Source organism: Numenius arquata, chromosome 13 (assembly GCF_964106895.1).
Source record: "Numenius arquata chromosome 13, bNumArq3.hap1.1, whole genome shotgun sequence".
Taxonomy (NCBI): domain Eukaryota; kingdom Metazoa; phylum Chordata; class Aves; order Charadriiformes; family Scolopacidae; genus Numenius; species Numenius arquata.
The window spans coordinates 17,661,053-17,677,960 of record NC_133588.1 but is presented as its reverse complement, the minus strand read 5'-3'; the positions used below and the strand labels follow the sequence as shown (position 1 = coordinate 17,677,960).

Below are 16,908 nucleotides of genomic sequence, written 5' to 3'. Positions count from 1 at the left end.
ATGCTGTTTTGCTGTTGCATATTCTTGAAATTAAGTATAATTTTTTATTATCTTTTTTTAATTTGCATTGATTATTGCAAAAAATGTAACTGTATAACTTCAAACATTTCCGGTTTGCCCTTCTTTATAGTTTATAAGTCCACTGCTATTAGTTGCTATAAATTAAACTGTATTTGTAATTTTTGCACTCATAGGAGTTTACCACTGACGTGTAACACAGTCCATTTACTGAAAGGGACATAACTGCAAACTGCAGCCTGACTTGCCTCCTCGTTAGGGACAAATAAGGCTCAATAACACAGTACTGTATCAGAAATACAGGTTGTTTTCCATCAGCATTTGTTTCAGTTTGGTCTCTGGATAGATGTGTGCGTGGAAAGATGTTGGCAATTCACTTTTTTCTTTTTTCTCTTTTTTTTTTTTTCCCTTAAGGATTTACTTAGGATCTGTGAATAAAACTGAATTGTTTTGATTGTCATAAACCTGACGTGACTACAGCAGCTTCCAATACAACCCACTCCAGCAGCTATACTAATAATTTATTTTGAATTATGTATTTGTTTACTCATATTGATGTGTCACATATATCTTGATTACGTGTCACTATGAATATAAAGCTCACTGTGGTCGAGATTAGATATGCAGAAGAACAGTCTCTAAGGACATGCTGTTTGCATCCAGAGCTTCTGACAAGAGACAAGTACCCACAGTCGCTACTCAATTATTGAAAAGCTCTACAGTTTCTGATTAGGATGCCCCTTCTAACTCTTTCCAATCCTCATCCCATCCTTTTGTTCCCCCTACCTTAATAGCCCTCCTTCTGTTTCCTCCCATGCAGGCTGATCACCCCCTTATGCAATATATAGGTTACGTGTGATGAGCGCTTGTGTCACCTACTACATCCAGTATCTGCTGTATCTTCTAGCGTTCTTTTTTTGGGGCCCTTGAAAATGAATAGGAAGTTGTGACAACAAGGTGGATTTTTCAAAACGTAAACGTTGCGATTAAAGGGAGACTGTCATTCAAAGTGATTTATAACAACCAGAAACCCTTCCGTTTGTGGGTGGTTGGGGTTTGGAAGGGTGGTGTGAGGGGTGGGGGTGGCCCGTGCTTTCCATGCCATTCCAGCTCTGGGGTGGAGAAGAATTAGTTTCAGCATCCCCTGCTCCCTCAAGGACAAAATTACAGCTCACTTACTGTTCTCAATCACATTGCAGCAGCGGATAACTTTTCCTCCCTTATCACGCATGGCTAAATTTAAACAGAACAGTGTCTTTTGATTTTCCCTTGTAAGCAGGGTTGTGGTGGAAGAGACCCTCTTCGCAGCTGTAAACTACACATGAGGAGATGTTTTGCTTTTCCGATCTCGTTTTGCCTTTCCAAGCCCTTTTGATCTGTCTGTGCATTCAGACAAGACAATATCATGCAAATACACCAAACAAAATACGATACTTCTGCAAAAAATTACAAACATTTCCCAGTTCTGCAAACGGATCTTTCAATTCACAAAGTACCAGAAGCAATTACAGAGTAACTATTTGTTAGACTGCTGAATAACCGCACAGCTTAATGGTATGGAAAATAACAAAGAGGTTGCATTTGAATGTCAAATTATAGCCTGCCCTCAGATAAGCAAAATGAGGCCTAAGCGATTCCATCAATAGGTATTGTATCTGTATGAAAGGAATATACTAACTTTTTAAAAAAGAGAATTTGATTATCAAGTTTTATAAATCAGTGTTGATACTGTAAAGTTAACAAAGCACCCAGTTGAAGTCCCTGTTTTAATGTAAATTATATTTTCATTTTATATTATTAAGGACAAGGACTAAATTAAAGTTCCCGAGTAGAAGAGATGTGACTAACTTCAGCAGAAGCTGAATCAGGCCTTGAAGAGAAAGGGAGAAGTGCAGCCCAGCGTGGTCTGTTCACACTCCTTTGCTGCTGCAATGGCAGGCAGAGAACTCAGCGCAGGCTTAGGTGAAATGTCACTGATTAAAAAAATTATGCAAAAATGATGCATTTGGTCTTTTTGCAGGTATGTTTTCGGCAAATTTTAGGTGATTGATTCAAAGTTCTTATTGGTTCTGGGTTACATTCAACAATTTTAATGCCTTACGTGCACTAATGCAAAAAAAAAAGAAAACCCCATAGAAAATGATAGTGGGTGAAGACTGTCTGAACAGGACCTGAAGAATAGAGCGTTATTTTAATTAACCTTTTCTGGCATGGATTGTGCATCTGTCACAGAAATTGTACTCTGTTTTTTCATTTGGTTTTATCAGTGACCTAAAAGTAGAACCTGCCCCTTAGCCTCAAACTGTGCATCTTACGTACGGATCACAGGCAGGTGTATGTGGCCTGTCTTAGCCACCTCATTACAGGTGAAGTTGCTGAACTTTGGAAACCTCTTAACTGCAAATTCAGCTTTGAAATCAAGGACTTGAAAATGTAGCATGTCCTCAGTTTCCCCTCCTCCTTGTCATTCTTTCCAGGATACGCAGTGGAAATACCCTCCTCGCGCTCCACCTGGTTAGCGGGTACGTATGGTTCTTCTGGTTTGTCCATGCCCGTGGCAGCATGCATTTTGCAAGAATCTGACATCTTTTTCATGGCAATAAGAGGTAGAAAAGTGGACAAAAATGAAGGGGGTGGAAAATGTTGAGCAAGTCCTTGGTTAAACTAGTGACAGTGAGGAGATAAAAATAGAATGTAACGTAGCTTTGCTGTTGACTTGCTCGTCTTTCTTCTGGAGACCATAATGGAATAAAGCGAGTGATCTACTGAAAGGAGACAAAACTTTTCAACTCCATTACTATTTTTCTCCCAAAGAATGACTTCAGGAACAAACCCGAGAAATATGTTTCACATCTTTTTCTCTCTGCCTCCCTCCCACACACATGTACACACAGAGACTTGCCACAATCTGTACTCCTCTAATATGTTCCAGTGTGCTGAAATAAATCTAAATGGAACATTAGTTATGAAGCAGTGTTTGTTTCTTGGCCCAGCAACTTGTTCAGAAGCCTTTCTGCTTTGCACTGATCCGTTCATATTACTTTAGAGATATTCCACAACTCTTCGCGTTTTCTTATCCTTTAAAAATACAAGAATTTCAAGGGGATCTAAATCTTCACAATGACCAATCCTGTTTGGTTGCTTGAATTTTATCCTAATTCACAAATAGCATACGTTCTGTCATGTTATCATGACATAACACGGCAGAGAAATGAGCACAGTATTTGCTTTGGTATGTGATCTCTATACTTCAACATAAATAACATTTCAATTTCACAATAGCGTCTCTTGCTCAGGATTCTTGAAGTTTGATTTGTCAGTTTTATATGGCCAAAAAGAATTGTTATAAGCTGTGTTGTTGTATAGGTAAAGGGCTGCACAAAGAAAACAACGACATAAACCGTAACAGAAGAAATAAACTTGTCCTGTGTGTAGATTATCTTAGTAAAGTCATCAGGTAAAACCTTGTTAAAGTCACGGGGACTGGATCTGTTAAAATACAACTTAATAATTTTGAAATATAAGGGAGGTAAAACAAATGCTGTTGTTTTTATTAAGTCAGTGATTCAGATTTTGTTTTGATTCTCTGTTAGAACTAGGACTTCCTCTACTTCTAATTTAAATATTAGTATAGTAGGAATTTCACCGAATCGGGGAAGCATGAAATAGCCATTTCCAAGCCATGTGGTCATGATGATAATAATAAAAGATGCGTTATTTTCTAGGAGTCTACTTTCTATTCAGGTACTGAGTACTTTAAAACCTTGAAGTGATTTGGGGTTATTTAATTAAATAAAGGAAAACTGGATTAAACTGGATTTCTTTGGGTTAAATGATGAACTTAATTTTGTGCAGCCAATGATCCTCTTTTCTAAAGACCACTGCTCTTAAAGACCACTTGTATGTCTGTCAAGAAAAGAGAGTGGAGAAGTGTTCTAAGCATGTTTATGAAGTGTTTAAGTGTTTATGTTCTGTTAGTTATGCCACAAGACCAAAAATTTGATTTATAAACTGTAGTTACTCCTAGTATTACTGGCTGTGTGCAGTAACAACTTCACAGCGCTGGGTGCTTTGCTTTACAAATCTCTAATGATACACACGCATCTTAGATATGTAGGGTTTTTCAGAAAGGAATGTGTTCATCACAGCAGCGTCAGTCTGTAGCCTCCAAAATTTCATGTTTGGAGACGCTAAATGGCTTTATAATGTTTTGGTTTTTTTTTAATTTGACTTTGATTCTCTCATCTACCTCTTCATTTTTGTATGAAACTGCAGTCTTTTTTAATCCTGAGTGTTTCAATAGGTATGTTACTCGAAGATGAGTACCAGCAAGGTGTGTATTTCAAGTATTTAATGTTCCAGCAGAATCTTGAGAACTGGGGAGAGAAGCAGAAGAGCTTTTTAGGTCCTTAAAATTCTTGTAACCCTTTCAATATGCGTTTCTAAACTCAGCTGGACTTTCTATTATTTTTGGAAGTTTATTTATCATCGCAAGTAAGTTCCGCTAGTTATTTTTATATTGAGACATCCTTTCCTTATATCTGTCTAGATGTTCCTTTCTTTGTGTGCTGTGCTCATCTACAGCAGGCTGCTGGCTCTTAGAAGTGCAGGCAGTAATTGAGACTTCAGCAGAGACAGAAAAGAGCTGTTACTTCTAGGAAATGATGTACACAACGTGCATATGTGTTTCTTAAGCTACCTGCTCTGCTGTGGCAGTGGTGTCCACAGGTGAACAATTGAATGTATTTGAAATCAAAAACTAAGTGTTTCTGTGCAGCCTTACTCTAAAAAGAGTTTTGGTAGACTAGACCAGTGTAAATTTTCACAATTTTTTATCTAATCTTACACCTCAGTGCACTAAATTTTCAAACCAAGCCAGTGCTTCTCAAGTGACAGTCCTAAGGGTATACTTGTATGGCAAGATTCAAGGTAGGTCTTTTTAAACTGTGCATCACAATAGATACAGGTGATGAAGCTTTTACAAATTTGGTTAGTTCCTTGGAGAGAGTGAGTCTCTAACCTTACACTTTTTATGATTTTGCATAAAATAATTGATTGGAACTCAAGCAATCGGTCTCACTATCTGTGTGGCACATGCAAGAAGATTCAGTCTCCCTTAATTCTATTGACTGGGTGGTTCATTGGGAAAAAAGCCAAACCAAACAAAAATAACCCCAGTAATTAAAACTCAGTTTCGTCACTTTTCGTCAGTTTAGAAAGAACTAACTCTCCATTCATGCAAATGAGGAAATGTTCGGAACATTAAATGCTAGTGAGTATGAAGGCCAGCTGTTTGAAGGACCGTTGCCCGTGCAAACGTAACAGTTTGTGCACTCTGTGGATCAGAGTGGATCCACTTCCATCGCTTTCTGCTTTTAGTTCGAGGATACGGGGCGTTGCTAACAGAGACGGATTTAAACTTGAGAGGGACATCCTCTGCCTATGTATTTTACTGCTGAGAAGTCTGCAGACATCAAAAATATGAAAATGGACAGAGGAAACTATTTTATCTTCTCAGAGTTTTCACCCGCAGGTGAAATCTGGATTTCCCAATTTGTTTGAATAGGTGTGCTTAGGGTGATTTTTATTTACAGGCAAAACACTTGGCATAAAGTAAAATTTCATTGAAAAGTTAGCAATGACAAAATAATGCAATGTATCCAGTGTGGTGGGCAGTACGAGCAGCAGATAAAATTCCCTCTCCATCTCTCTCTCTTTCTCAACAATACATTTCATCCTAGTCTCAAGAACCCTAACAGGCGGTGGGTATCCCCTTGTTTGGAGATTTCCAAACCAGTTGGGTCTCTCTTGTGTTTAGTAAATTAATTTTTTAAATGAATTCTCATCAAATTTCTAATTATAATATCTTTAAATGTAATGTTTGTATTTCTGATGAAAGACAAACATTTTGGGGACAGTCACAAGGGACATGAATAATTTCTTTAGAAGCTTATCTAATTAATTACATTTCTCTGTAATGTCTTTAAGATTTGAACTGCCATCATTTCATTAATTTAGATAAAAGTAAATCTTTAGTGTTTAAATATGACACTAGTGCTGAGAATTCTGATAAGCTCAAGATTCATTGTCTGTATTTTTATCAAGTTTAGATAAAAAAAGTGTTTAAAATATTTGGGATTTGTGATTTGCATAGTAACTTTTAATTGATTTCAAATACTTTATTATTTCATGGTGTAATTGTTCAACTCACCTGTTAATAAGGAAGATCATATGATGCAAAATGGACATAAATACTACTCTTACAGTATTTTGGTGGAGATTTATTTTTCTTCTGTAACATGTTTCTTTCTGAACTAAAACTTCTGACTCCTTCAAATGGGAAGCATTTAAATTCTGATGTCTTGTAATCGCCCATATACTAAACAGGTGGAATCTTAATATTTCAGGCTCTCCAGCAAACATAAAGCCTTTGTTTATAGCACTAGTGCATTTGGTGATAAGCCTGGGTTTGTGTCTTTTGAAATAGTTATTTTTATACTATTTCAAATTAATGTTATTACAGCAATTGAAGTTTACACTTACAATTTAAAAAAAAAAAAAAAAAAAGGATGCGAGAGGTAGAGTTTGATTAGGTCACAAAACAACTTAGATGAAAACAGCACCCTCGTGGACTGATGAGAGCTTTGGGCAGCTGCAGAGCTCTCTCAGCAACTGTGAGAGAGTTGATACCCTGACTTATGGTAGCAGCTTCCCTACCTGCAGTAATTATTTGGGCAAAAGCACGTAGTTCGCTTACTCAGACCCAGAGTTTAATTCGCACAGTGTGCAGTTCTTCAAATTGTTGATGATATAAACAAGGTAAAATACTATGGTTGTAAAATAATACTCACTAAGAGATGGATTTCGAACCTGGTATTGAGGTACTTGTTGAGGTATGCAGGTGCTATGGAATTGTGCTTTAAACTCTTCAGCTTGGCTGACCACCTCAGTTTAAACTGAATTCATGTTTTTGCTCTTTGGGAAAAAATAGTCTAAAGTATTTATGAATAATCTCTCAAAATAAATTAGCTATACTGAATTGAAGGAGAGACACTAGACACTGACTGTGAAATCTACTCAGCGTAGAATGAGAACTGTTGGTTTAGCTTTTCTTTCCTTACAGCTTAACCGGGTTATTCTATTATTTACAGTGATAAACACTTCTATGCAAAATAGTTCTACGTTATAAATAACAAGGCTTTATTTTGGTGAAGAAAGAAGTTCACAGGTCATATTTTCAGTCAGTGGCAGATGAATCAAAGTGCTTTAATAGTCCAAAGTACTATCTAGTTGTGCCTATGTCAATCTACCATCTATCTTTCTCACAATGTGGGTCTCCTCATTAATCGTATTTGTAATGAAGAAATAATAGATGTGCAGTCAGAACAACTAATAGAGTAAAATGCTCTGTGCTCTGCCAAAGATAAACAAAGAAATAAATCTATGTTGTTTACAGCCTTCCCTTTTCCATGTATAATGGACTTTATCAATAAAACAATACAAACTTCATCAAAGAAAAATCTCACCAATTTAGTCCAAGAAAGGTCTTCATTGAGCTAATCTTCAACAAATGCTGTTTGCAATAGGGATCTATTTATTCTTTTCAACCATAAAATCCTGGCCATCCTTCTTTATCTCACGTTCCAACTCTATGATCCATTATAGATCAGACAACTCAATTAAGCAAGGACAGAAGACAGGAAGAATATGGTTACTCTGTGAGCATTTATGTATCAGTCCCACATTAAATATGCTTTTATGCTTTGATTTCTTTTCCTAGGGAACCACAGTCAAGTGTCCCGGGTGCCTGTTGCTATCAAAGTTCTTGATGTAAATGATAACGCTCCTGAGTTTGCATCAGAGCATGAAGCCTTTTTATGTGAGAATGGGAAGCCTGGACAAGTAAGTATCTCCTTGGGTTTGTGTACCCTGGTGCGTGAGAATGGGCAGCAGTTTCTCCCTGTCATTTTATCTTAACTTTATTCTCGAAATATGTGCCTGCGTGTTCATGCTAACAACTCTTAACATTCACTTAAGATAAATCTATGATCGTATTCTGTGGTACATCTCTCTATATATGGACATAACGTATGTTTTTGAAGTATAGGTTTTAAATGAAAGGTTAGATATCTTGGGACAATATCCAGAAAAAATGCTGCGTGTCTTTAAGCTCCCGCTGTTTCCACTCTGATGGAGCTCATCGCTTCATAGGTTCATGTGTGTTAATAGGTAAAAGTATAATCCAACTTAAATTCCAGTTGAGTTATTGAACTATGTTGTAGCTGGTCCCAGGTATAGTTTAGAAGAAATACTTAAAACAAAAAAACCATTTCCCCTTACCCATATCTCGGTTATAATCTCTATTTATTTAGTTCTTACTCACTGTTCTATGACAAATTTGAAAAAACAAGAAAGCAAACCAGAACTTGATGGACAGTCAAGCAGATTGTACCTGCATGTAAAATATCTGAAGAGGGATGGGCTGTTGGAGAAGGGGAGTTCAAGTTTTCATCATATTTCACCATTAAAAAAAAAAGGTTTAACAGGTTATTTGCTTCTTGATTTAATGAAATAAAAGGGTTGGCAAAGTAATTTACACAACACTCTACAAGGTGCAATAAACATAGCAAGATATCAGAAGGAAGATTTAACCTGTATAGCCTTTTTCAAAGAAAATTAAACAGATTTCTTAAAAAGCATCCATTTTGAAGCACAAATGTACAGAAATGGGGAAGAATATCTCATATGCCACATAAATGACAAGAAAGATCCAAGAAAATATACAGACTTGTAGAAAGTAATGCAGTGCAAATGAGATTTAACATTTTAACTAGCTTGAGAAACACTGTATGTTACAACAATTCACTGTTTTTAAACTTTCTAATTTATTTCTAGATTGTGACATTTTATTTAAATAAACAGCAGCTGACAGTATGACACTAGTCTTGTTAATCCAACTATGCCTGTGTCTCATGTGGGTGTTCGGCATTAAATTCACTTTTCTCCAAAGAAGGTTACCTGACAATAGAACTAGAAATTATTTTCCTTTAGTAGTATTTAAAAGACAACCTATATAGTAGTGTATGACAACCTACTTCTGCCATGACTGGTTTGTTACAGAAGATGTTTTGACTTCTAGCGCCCCTTTTTGTTTATTAGAAAGGTGTCAAAAATGTGTCATGTAAGAAATGAGAATTCTCTCTAACCACTGAAGAACAGATTATTGAAATGTGCCCTTATGGGCAGACAGTTATGTTGCTGCTGGTATTTAAGTTCTTCTAGCTCAGAGTGGATTTCTGTTTAGCTCAGGGTGGATTTCAGATGCTGAGTAGTTACGTTTTCGAGGATATATTGAATTCTAATGAGTATACCTTTATCCAGGGCTCAGTAAGCTTCCCTGAAATCAGAAAGCTGTGTTGCACAGTGTTTTCTGAGTTTATGCATCTAGATATTCCTATAAAATTTCAGGTGGTTTAAGAGATGGTGAAAACTGTTCACATTTCATTTTGGAATAAAGCAATAAATGAGATGATTAAGAGTCAGCTGGTAGAATAGGCTTTTGTTTAAGCACTTACGGAAAATTTTCATTAAACCATGATATTCTTCATCTTACCATCACCTTTTACGCTCTTGATCTGATGGCAGATGTCACTCTTGAGCATGAATCCCTGTGTGAACTTTACAGATGGTTATTAAATATTTGACTGCCAGCATGGATGAGGTGGCACTGATCCTGCAATTTATTCTGTGTTTTAAACAAATAGCATTATTGGAACAGTAACCAGTCCAGAATGATCACCAAGGTTAGGTTCTAAATTTGAGTTGTCATTCAAAAATTATTTGCTCCTGTAAAGATTTTGGTACCTACGCTACGTGATTGTTTTTTCTCATGCTTATTATTCTATGTTCACATTTTGGAAGAAATCATATTGATCAGTCAAGATGTAGAATTAAAAAAATTAAGTATGTGTCAGCTATGAAGTAGCTAATATGAGATAGACACTACTTTCTTACATAGTAGCAAAAACCTAATTTGGATATTTCTCCAAAGTTTAAACTTGAATGTTCCACGTGCAGGAATGGTGCAATTGTGTCATGGTATTCCAGTCTATTTACATTTGCAGTTCATCTTAAATCTAAGTTTAAATCAAATTTGAATTACCATAAGGGAGATTACATTTGAACCTTTTATGAAACCTTATTTGCAGCCCCTAAATATATTGAACCGTCTCTTCCAGTTCAGTTTCTAAGTGTTCTATTTTGGGTTCTGATATAATTGCAAGTGGCAAGTGCAGCTGCTGGTGATGTGACAGAATGTATTAAAAACTGTTGATGTATAACGTTGCCAGATGCATTTTCTTTGCTTTAACCTACCTCTAACAGTAGGGGTGCTACAGGTAGTGGGAGAGGAACAGGAAATGTATTTGTCTGGGCACGTATTTATGTGCTCCTTGCACATCTTTAAACACAACAGAAAGTTGCCAGAAATGTTTTTTGTCAGTTTTAAGAAAAAAAAAAAAAAGAAAGAAGGATTGGAATGTAATGTTACAATACCTCTAGGTTAACCATAAATCAGATTATGCCTTTCTCTATTATTCCTTTTTTTTTTTTTGCATAATTCCACTTACAAAGCTAGAACATTCCTGGTTTTGCTGGCTATAGCTGTACAGTTGATTGTTCTCCAGCCCCACTAAATTATTTTCCTGTACTGCTAGAACAGAACACCTGCATTGTTGAGTGAGAAAAGTGCCTCGCTCGCTGTTCCCCAGTCCGTACCCAGACTTCCAGTGAAGTGCTGTTGGCTCAAAACAAAGCTACAAACTTTTGAAACATTTAAGTAGTGCAGACAATGATGTATCAGCGCTCAGGCCCGTGTTCAAACTAGAGCAATATAGAACTGAGTACAACATTCCTCCAGTCTCTTGCAATTTGTCTCTATTTTATTCAGTTCTCCTAGTAGAATTGGCTTTTGCTGATGGAAGAAATCTTCAGATAGATCTCTGTCTCTCTGAAGAGTCAAAGCTCATTCAAACAGCAAAATGCAGGTTCTAGCAGTAAAGGGCTGGCTCTGCCTGAAAAGGCAAAGTTCAAATTGGTGTGTGATGAGTCCACTGCTTATAGTGTTATGAGTCTGCAAAGTGATTCAGAAATAACCATGAACACCAGTGTAACTGCAAAAGTCTTTTCAGAGTTGGAAGAACAGTTTTAATAAACTTACTATTATCCTTACTAATGGTAAGGGACCATTTTGAGTTAGGTTACTAAGTTGCATTCCAAGGAAAGTCTTGTAAGCAGTATCATATATTAAAATCACACACAGAAAGTTGTGATACATTGATAAGGACTTTGTTTTCTGTTCACCCTTCTACATCATTCATTATGATTATACTGGTAATCTTTTATAAATACTACTTCAGTCGTATGGCTTTGTAGCAATGCAGTACGAACCTGCAGACTGTAACGCCGAGTTGTCCTAGGGGATCATTTAACAATTAATTTCAATCCAGAGTTGCCTGTTAAGCAAAATATGCTGATTTATTATGTTTCTACTAAATGTATGTACAGAATCAAATATATGCATGAATTTTTAATGCAACATCAAAATTGAAATTTTACAGGGAAGAATTTCGGAAATTTCAAGATTGAACGCCCAAAGGGTTATGAAGTTTCACTGTAGCGCTCATGGATACAAAGTGGAGAAATCAGTTCTTGTTTTCTTTCTTACTAGTATTGACCGGTTTTGTTCTATGCAACCCCTTTGTTACGCGTGTTATTACTAGGAAAGAAAAATCACCTCTAGTGCTAGGGGAGGCAGGTCAGCCCTGGAAGGTTCTCTACCATGTTACAAACCACAAATGAAGAGTTGGAGAACGGCTTCGATGGTGTTCCATTCCCTGATCACACAACACTGAGCAATAAAGTATGCTCATCAGCAAACTAATAAAAATGTGGAAAAATGTAGTAGTGAGAATTACTGGACTTTTTTCACCCCTATGGAGTAAAAGATACAGCAGCTTTGTATCACCGTATATATGTTATGCTTTGCTTTTTTTTTTTTTTTAAGAGCTTATTTTAATGCAAACGCACAAAGAAATAAGGTTGCTATGGAAACACTAACTCTTAATTCCTTGATGTGTGCATGTAACACAACAAATGTAGTATTCCACTAAGCCTGTCTTTTGCATATAATTTTCAGTGCATTTTCAGAGAAAGAATGATTTGGTAAACAACGGAAGGAATGGATGGAAAGAACTGAAATGTAATTTTTTTAATATAATTCTATAGGACATTAAGAGGTATCTGTAGTTCCCGGGGGGAAAAAACAAAGGACAAAGAAGATGCGCAATTTCTATTTGTTGAAAATTTCCAATCTAGATGATATTCTGATTTTATTTCATAAAATTTCTGAGCTGAAACCCCATATTACTAATGCTGTTGGCTACTGGCTTTCAGGTGTATTAATTGAAAACCTAGAGACAGTGCAGTGAATTTTTACAGTCAATTCTCTTACATAATACTGGAAAGAATTAACGGTTTTGTAGCCAGTAAAGATAAAATTGCATCACCATCTGATGAACTGCACCAGTTGGCCTTCCAGTCATCACTGTGCCATTATCCTTTTCCCCTATTCTAGCAGTGTTTGAAAAATGGAACGTTCATAAAATATATCTGTCTAAAGATACTTGTTCAGGATTCCATTCTGAATTGCACTCACCTGTGCTGCAGGATTACTAGTACCCCCTCCAGCCTGTGCCCGATGCACATAGATCCTTTGGTACCTTACACCTCTGCAGAGAGAAAGCTGAGGATGTTCCACATCTGTAAGTGGCTCTGTCTCTGCAGTGGGACAGACAACATCTGCTTAAATATTTTTCAGCTATTTATATTTTCTCACACTGCGTAGGCCTCTAGATTCCATTTTTGCTGAAAGAAGTAGCTGCATAGAAGGCCTTTTTTTTGTCCATCTCTTCTAATATGTGTTTGAAATCCTATCAATCAAGGTTTTCACCTTGGCAGATGCAGTTATAAAAAAAGATAAACTATTTATGTGGTAATTAATCTAAAAATTTTTCCAGTAGATTTTTGATAATAAATCTGCCCTATCCAGAATATCATTAGGCAAGGAATTAGTTGTCTCAAATTCCTTCCTAGGTTTTCTTATGAACTGTGTAAGCCTATATCAATAGCTGCTTTAAACATCTTTTTGCATACCTAATTTCAAATATTTATGTTTTGATGTTGCTCCTTGTGGTTAACTAGTAAGATTTTATTTTTTGACTCTTGAAGAACACAGAAGAAAGAATGGAATGTTGGCTATTATGGTATATGTAACATATACAGATTGATAGTCCTTTTCCTTGCAGAAAAACCAGTATAAAATAGTAGTCATTAGCATTTTGTTAGCGAAGCTTTGAAAATCTAAGGTATGAGTCTATGAATTTGTACAGCATCAGACTCTGTTCCCATTTTTTACTCCACTCTTTAAAAATGAAATCTGTAGTGATTCCTAATTTCAATTTAATTGTCCAAGAAATTATTGGTCAGTTGCTTTAGGCTTTACAAAAATAACTACATAAGACAAAAATGTTATTGAATTCAGTGGGCATGGGAAAGGTCAATAATTCTCATTAAATTTCTTACAAACCTCATCTAGCATGAGCTAACTACCAGTGAAATCCAACTCTGAGTGCAGGATCTGGATCCATAGTTGTCTTTGTTTCTACTTCTCTAGAAAATACTTGGAATCAAAAGTAATTCCACCAAATATTTTCAAAAACTTTGAACGTCCTTATTATTTTAAAATAATTTTTCCTGCCTTCATATTCCTGTGCGGCTCTGTGAGATTTGAAGATGGCCAACAGCAGTATCTTTCTGAGTTATGTTGGAAGTAAAAGAGGTAAATGGAGGTAAACAGACTATAGCTACTGTAGTTGGTCATATAAATCATATGAGGTGCTTCATACAAAGTTACTTGATTATTCAAAGTTATGCAGATTGTCCAAACACTCTTCTCTTCTAACCTTAGTATCCTGCATTATTCTGGAAATTGTTTGTTAATAATGATATTTTAAAACAAACCTATGTTCCTAGTACAGGAATAACTGAGGTTTTATTAAAATCAAGGAAAAAATCCAAATGTAGACTTAGATATATTTTTTTCGGATTAGATTATTTATCATATAAAACTTTGCAGAAAAATTAATTAAAAAAAAATATTATTCAATGAAATAAAACATGGTGGTGGGAGAAAGGAGAAGAGATTAAAAATAGATTGTACGTTTTGATCCAGTGAGAAGCACGGCTATATGAATGGAAGACTACCATGGGCATCGTGAGTGTTTCTGAAACACAGTTTTCCTTCTTCTTTATTGCTGAATAATATAAATTATTATTTAATATAAATTATTACTTGCCTAAACCAGCAGCAGTTTTTACTGGCCTCCCTTACATACCTGTCTCTCCTTATTCTCTGCCTCCTTGTTCTGGAAACAGTTCAAATGGGCCAGATGCAGTCCCTGTTCCCCGGACTTTGAGTCTAAGGTCTGTAAAAGCCTTGCAAGATTATAAACTAGCATTTTTAATCTGGCATGTAGACAAGTGAGAATGTGCCCAATAGAATGTAATGGGTTTTCCAATACTGTATGTTTATCAGGAGTGTGAATACTTAATGAGAGCGTTTTCTGTTGTAGGTAATTCAGATTGTCAGTGCCATTGACAAAGATGATCCTAAAAATGGGCATTATTTCCTGTACAGTCTTCTTCCTGAAATGGTCAACAATCCAAATTTCACCATCAAGAAAAATGAAGGTAAATATAAAACATACACAATGTGTATCTGAACAACTTAGTTTTGAATTGTTTTGCTGACTTTCAGTCACTTTAACGGTTTGTCCCTTTGCGATTACAATGTAGATAATATGCTTAATGGTACCTTCGTTATTTCTCTTAAGCTATTTCCGATATCTTTACAGTAGATAAGAAGAAAGTAAAATGAATACTGATTGTATATCCTGAAGACAGCTCACTGGCTTAAATAAAATGAAAGGATGGATTTACTGCCTGTTTTATTTCTATTAATTTGAAATTCTAGAGATATGGTGTCAGATGAAAATCTGAAACTATGCTGATAAATAAATGTTGATCCTACGTTGACTGGGTATAGATGGGAGCATAAAATTAAGTATCTACTCAATCCCCCAAAGGAAACACCTTTTAAGTCTGTCTGTTGTGTCTATAAAGGTTCCAAAGTATTCCAGTTAGGCACTTTTACTAGAAAGCAGAATCTGCTTGGTCAGCAGAGCCCAGAAGGGCGCTTTGTATCACAGAGCTTTAGAGCACTTCTGGAAGGGCATAATGTCATTTTGTAGTACTATAGAAATGGAATTTCATGCGTGATGGGAAAAAAGACTCATTAAGTAGTGTTGAGCAATAAATTTACACTGATCCTTTTCTTTGGCACGCAGATAGATTTGAAGGTCATGTGAGAAAGAGGTAGGAATGATCACAAGAATGCTCTAAGTAGTGCTTTATGTGTTTGCACTTACTTGAATATCCAGCAAAGGTTTTTCAACTTGGCTTTTTTTTTTGGTAATAAAACATTACCCTGTCAGGAATTTCAGTCAAATTCAGTGTCTTATTTCTCTTATTTGAAATGATAATGAAGGATATCCCTATTTATTCCATTACTAATAGGAAGATTTATGTGAGGTGTATGTGCATGAGTGTAAAAGTAACACGTGAAATGTCAAATAAAGAGAAAATGCTTTTTTCATTTTTCGTGCTAACTGTTCCAACCAAGAAGAATGTTGGCACCATTTGTTAAATGATACTATAGAAACCTAAATTCTTAAATCTGCTCTTATAGTATTCATGAAGTGTGTCTCTACTTATATTTTTACTTCCATGTAGAAAATAAGTCTTTGTATGTTTTCTGCACTCACAGGAGAAGATAAAACAAATCTCTCCAAAATGCATTTCATAGTCATCAGTAGTGTAACACAAATTGAATTAAGCATCCTAAATGCAAGGTGGTTTGCTTTGCGCAGCATGACAATGTAAAAAAGGTCTCAGCATTTCTCTCCATGTTTAAAAACTTAGCTCGCATCACTAATTAGCCTTGTACTTCCAATCTGTTACCCATTTAAGACCCACTCTTACTCCCAGTCACAGCCAATGGCAAAATGACGCCTGATCTAAATGGGAGTGAGGATCCTTTCGTTGTAACACGTTTTAGAAAAGTAAGTCCGATTTTGTTACAACGTTGCCACTCAGTTTTACAGTTTTTAATACATTTGAATCAGTTAAATGTGTAAATCCTCTTAAAACAACCAACTGCAATCTCTCGAAATTAAAAATCCATTTGAAGAGACTTTTCTGATTTAATCTTTCAGTATCCAAGAAAAAAATTCCAGCTATGTGTACCATCCTTTCCTATCAAGATTGCTCAGCCAGGGTTGCAGTCCGTTCTTGATGCTAGAACATGATCTCCCACAGGAAGCAAATATTCCTGTCAAAGCCAAAATCAGGGTATAATTTGTTTGAGGTGAGGTTTCCTGTCATTTAAACATCATAAATCTTTAGTAAGTCTTTATTTGGTTATGCCACTTAAACAATGAACTTGACCGTGACTTTGTCTTGCATATATCTGCTAGATAAGCACGAGTGATTGTTCGTGTTGAAAAAACTCCAGTATTCCTAAAAAACCTCAACTCACTAGTCAAATTTCTCCTTAGTTGTACTAATGAGTGTCTGGGCTGTCCAAAAGTCAGTTTGGTGTGGTTTATTAGAAGCAGTGTAAGAAAATGCCTATAACAAACCCTACTCTCAGTTCTGGAGAATCGTGTTTCCGATGAATGCACAACCCACTTAGGCCTGGAACGCAAAACCATT

At 36.0% G+C, this 16,908-nt stretch overlaps 1 protein-coding gene across 2 annotated transcripts in view; it reads left to right on the top strand.

Annotated features, from left to right (window-relative positions):
- Nucleotides 1–16,908, top strand: part of CDH8 (cadherin 8) — a 130,728-nt gene that overhangs the window by 90,561 nt on the left and 23,259 nt on the right. The window contains exons 9-11 of one of the 2 annotated variants that reach the window (XM_074157951.1): nucleotides 2,496–2,540; nucleotides 7,799–7,920; nucleotides 14,709–14,826. In XM_074157951.1, coding sequence (XP_074014052.1) covers nucleotides 2,496–2,540; nucleotides 7,799–7,920; nucleotides 14,709–14,826 — 285 coding nt within the window. The remainder of the gene's footprint in view (nucleotides 1–2,495; nucleotides 2,541–7,798; nucleotides 7,921–14,708; nucleotides 14,827–16,908) is intronic. The other variant, XM_074157952.1, reaches the window with a different exon arrangement.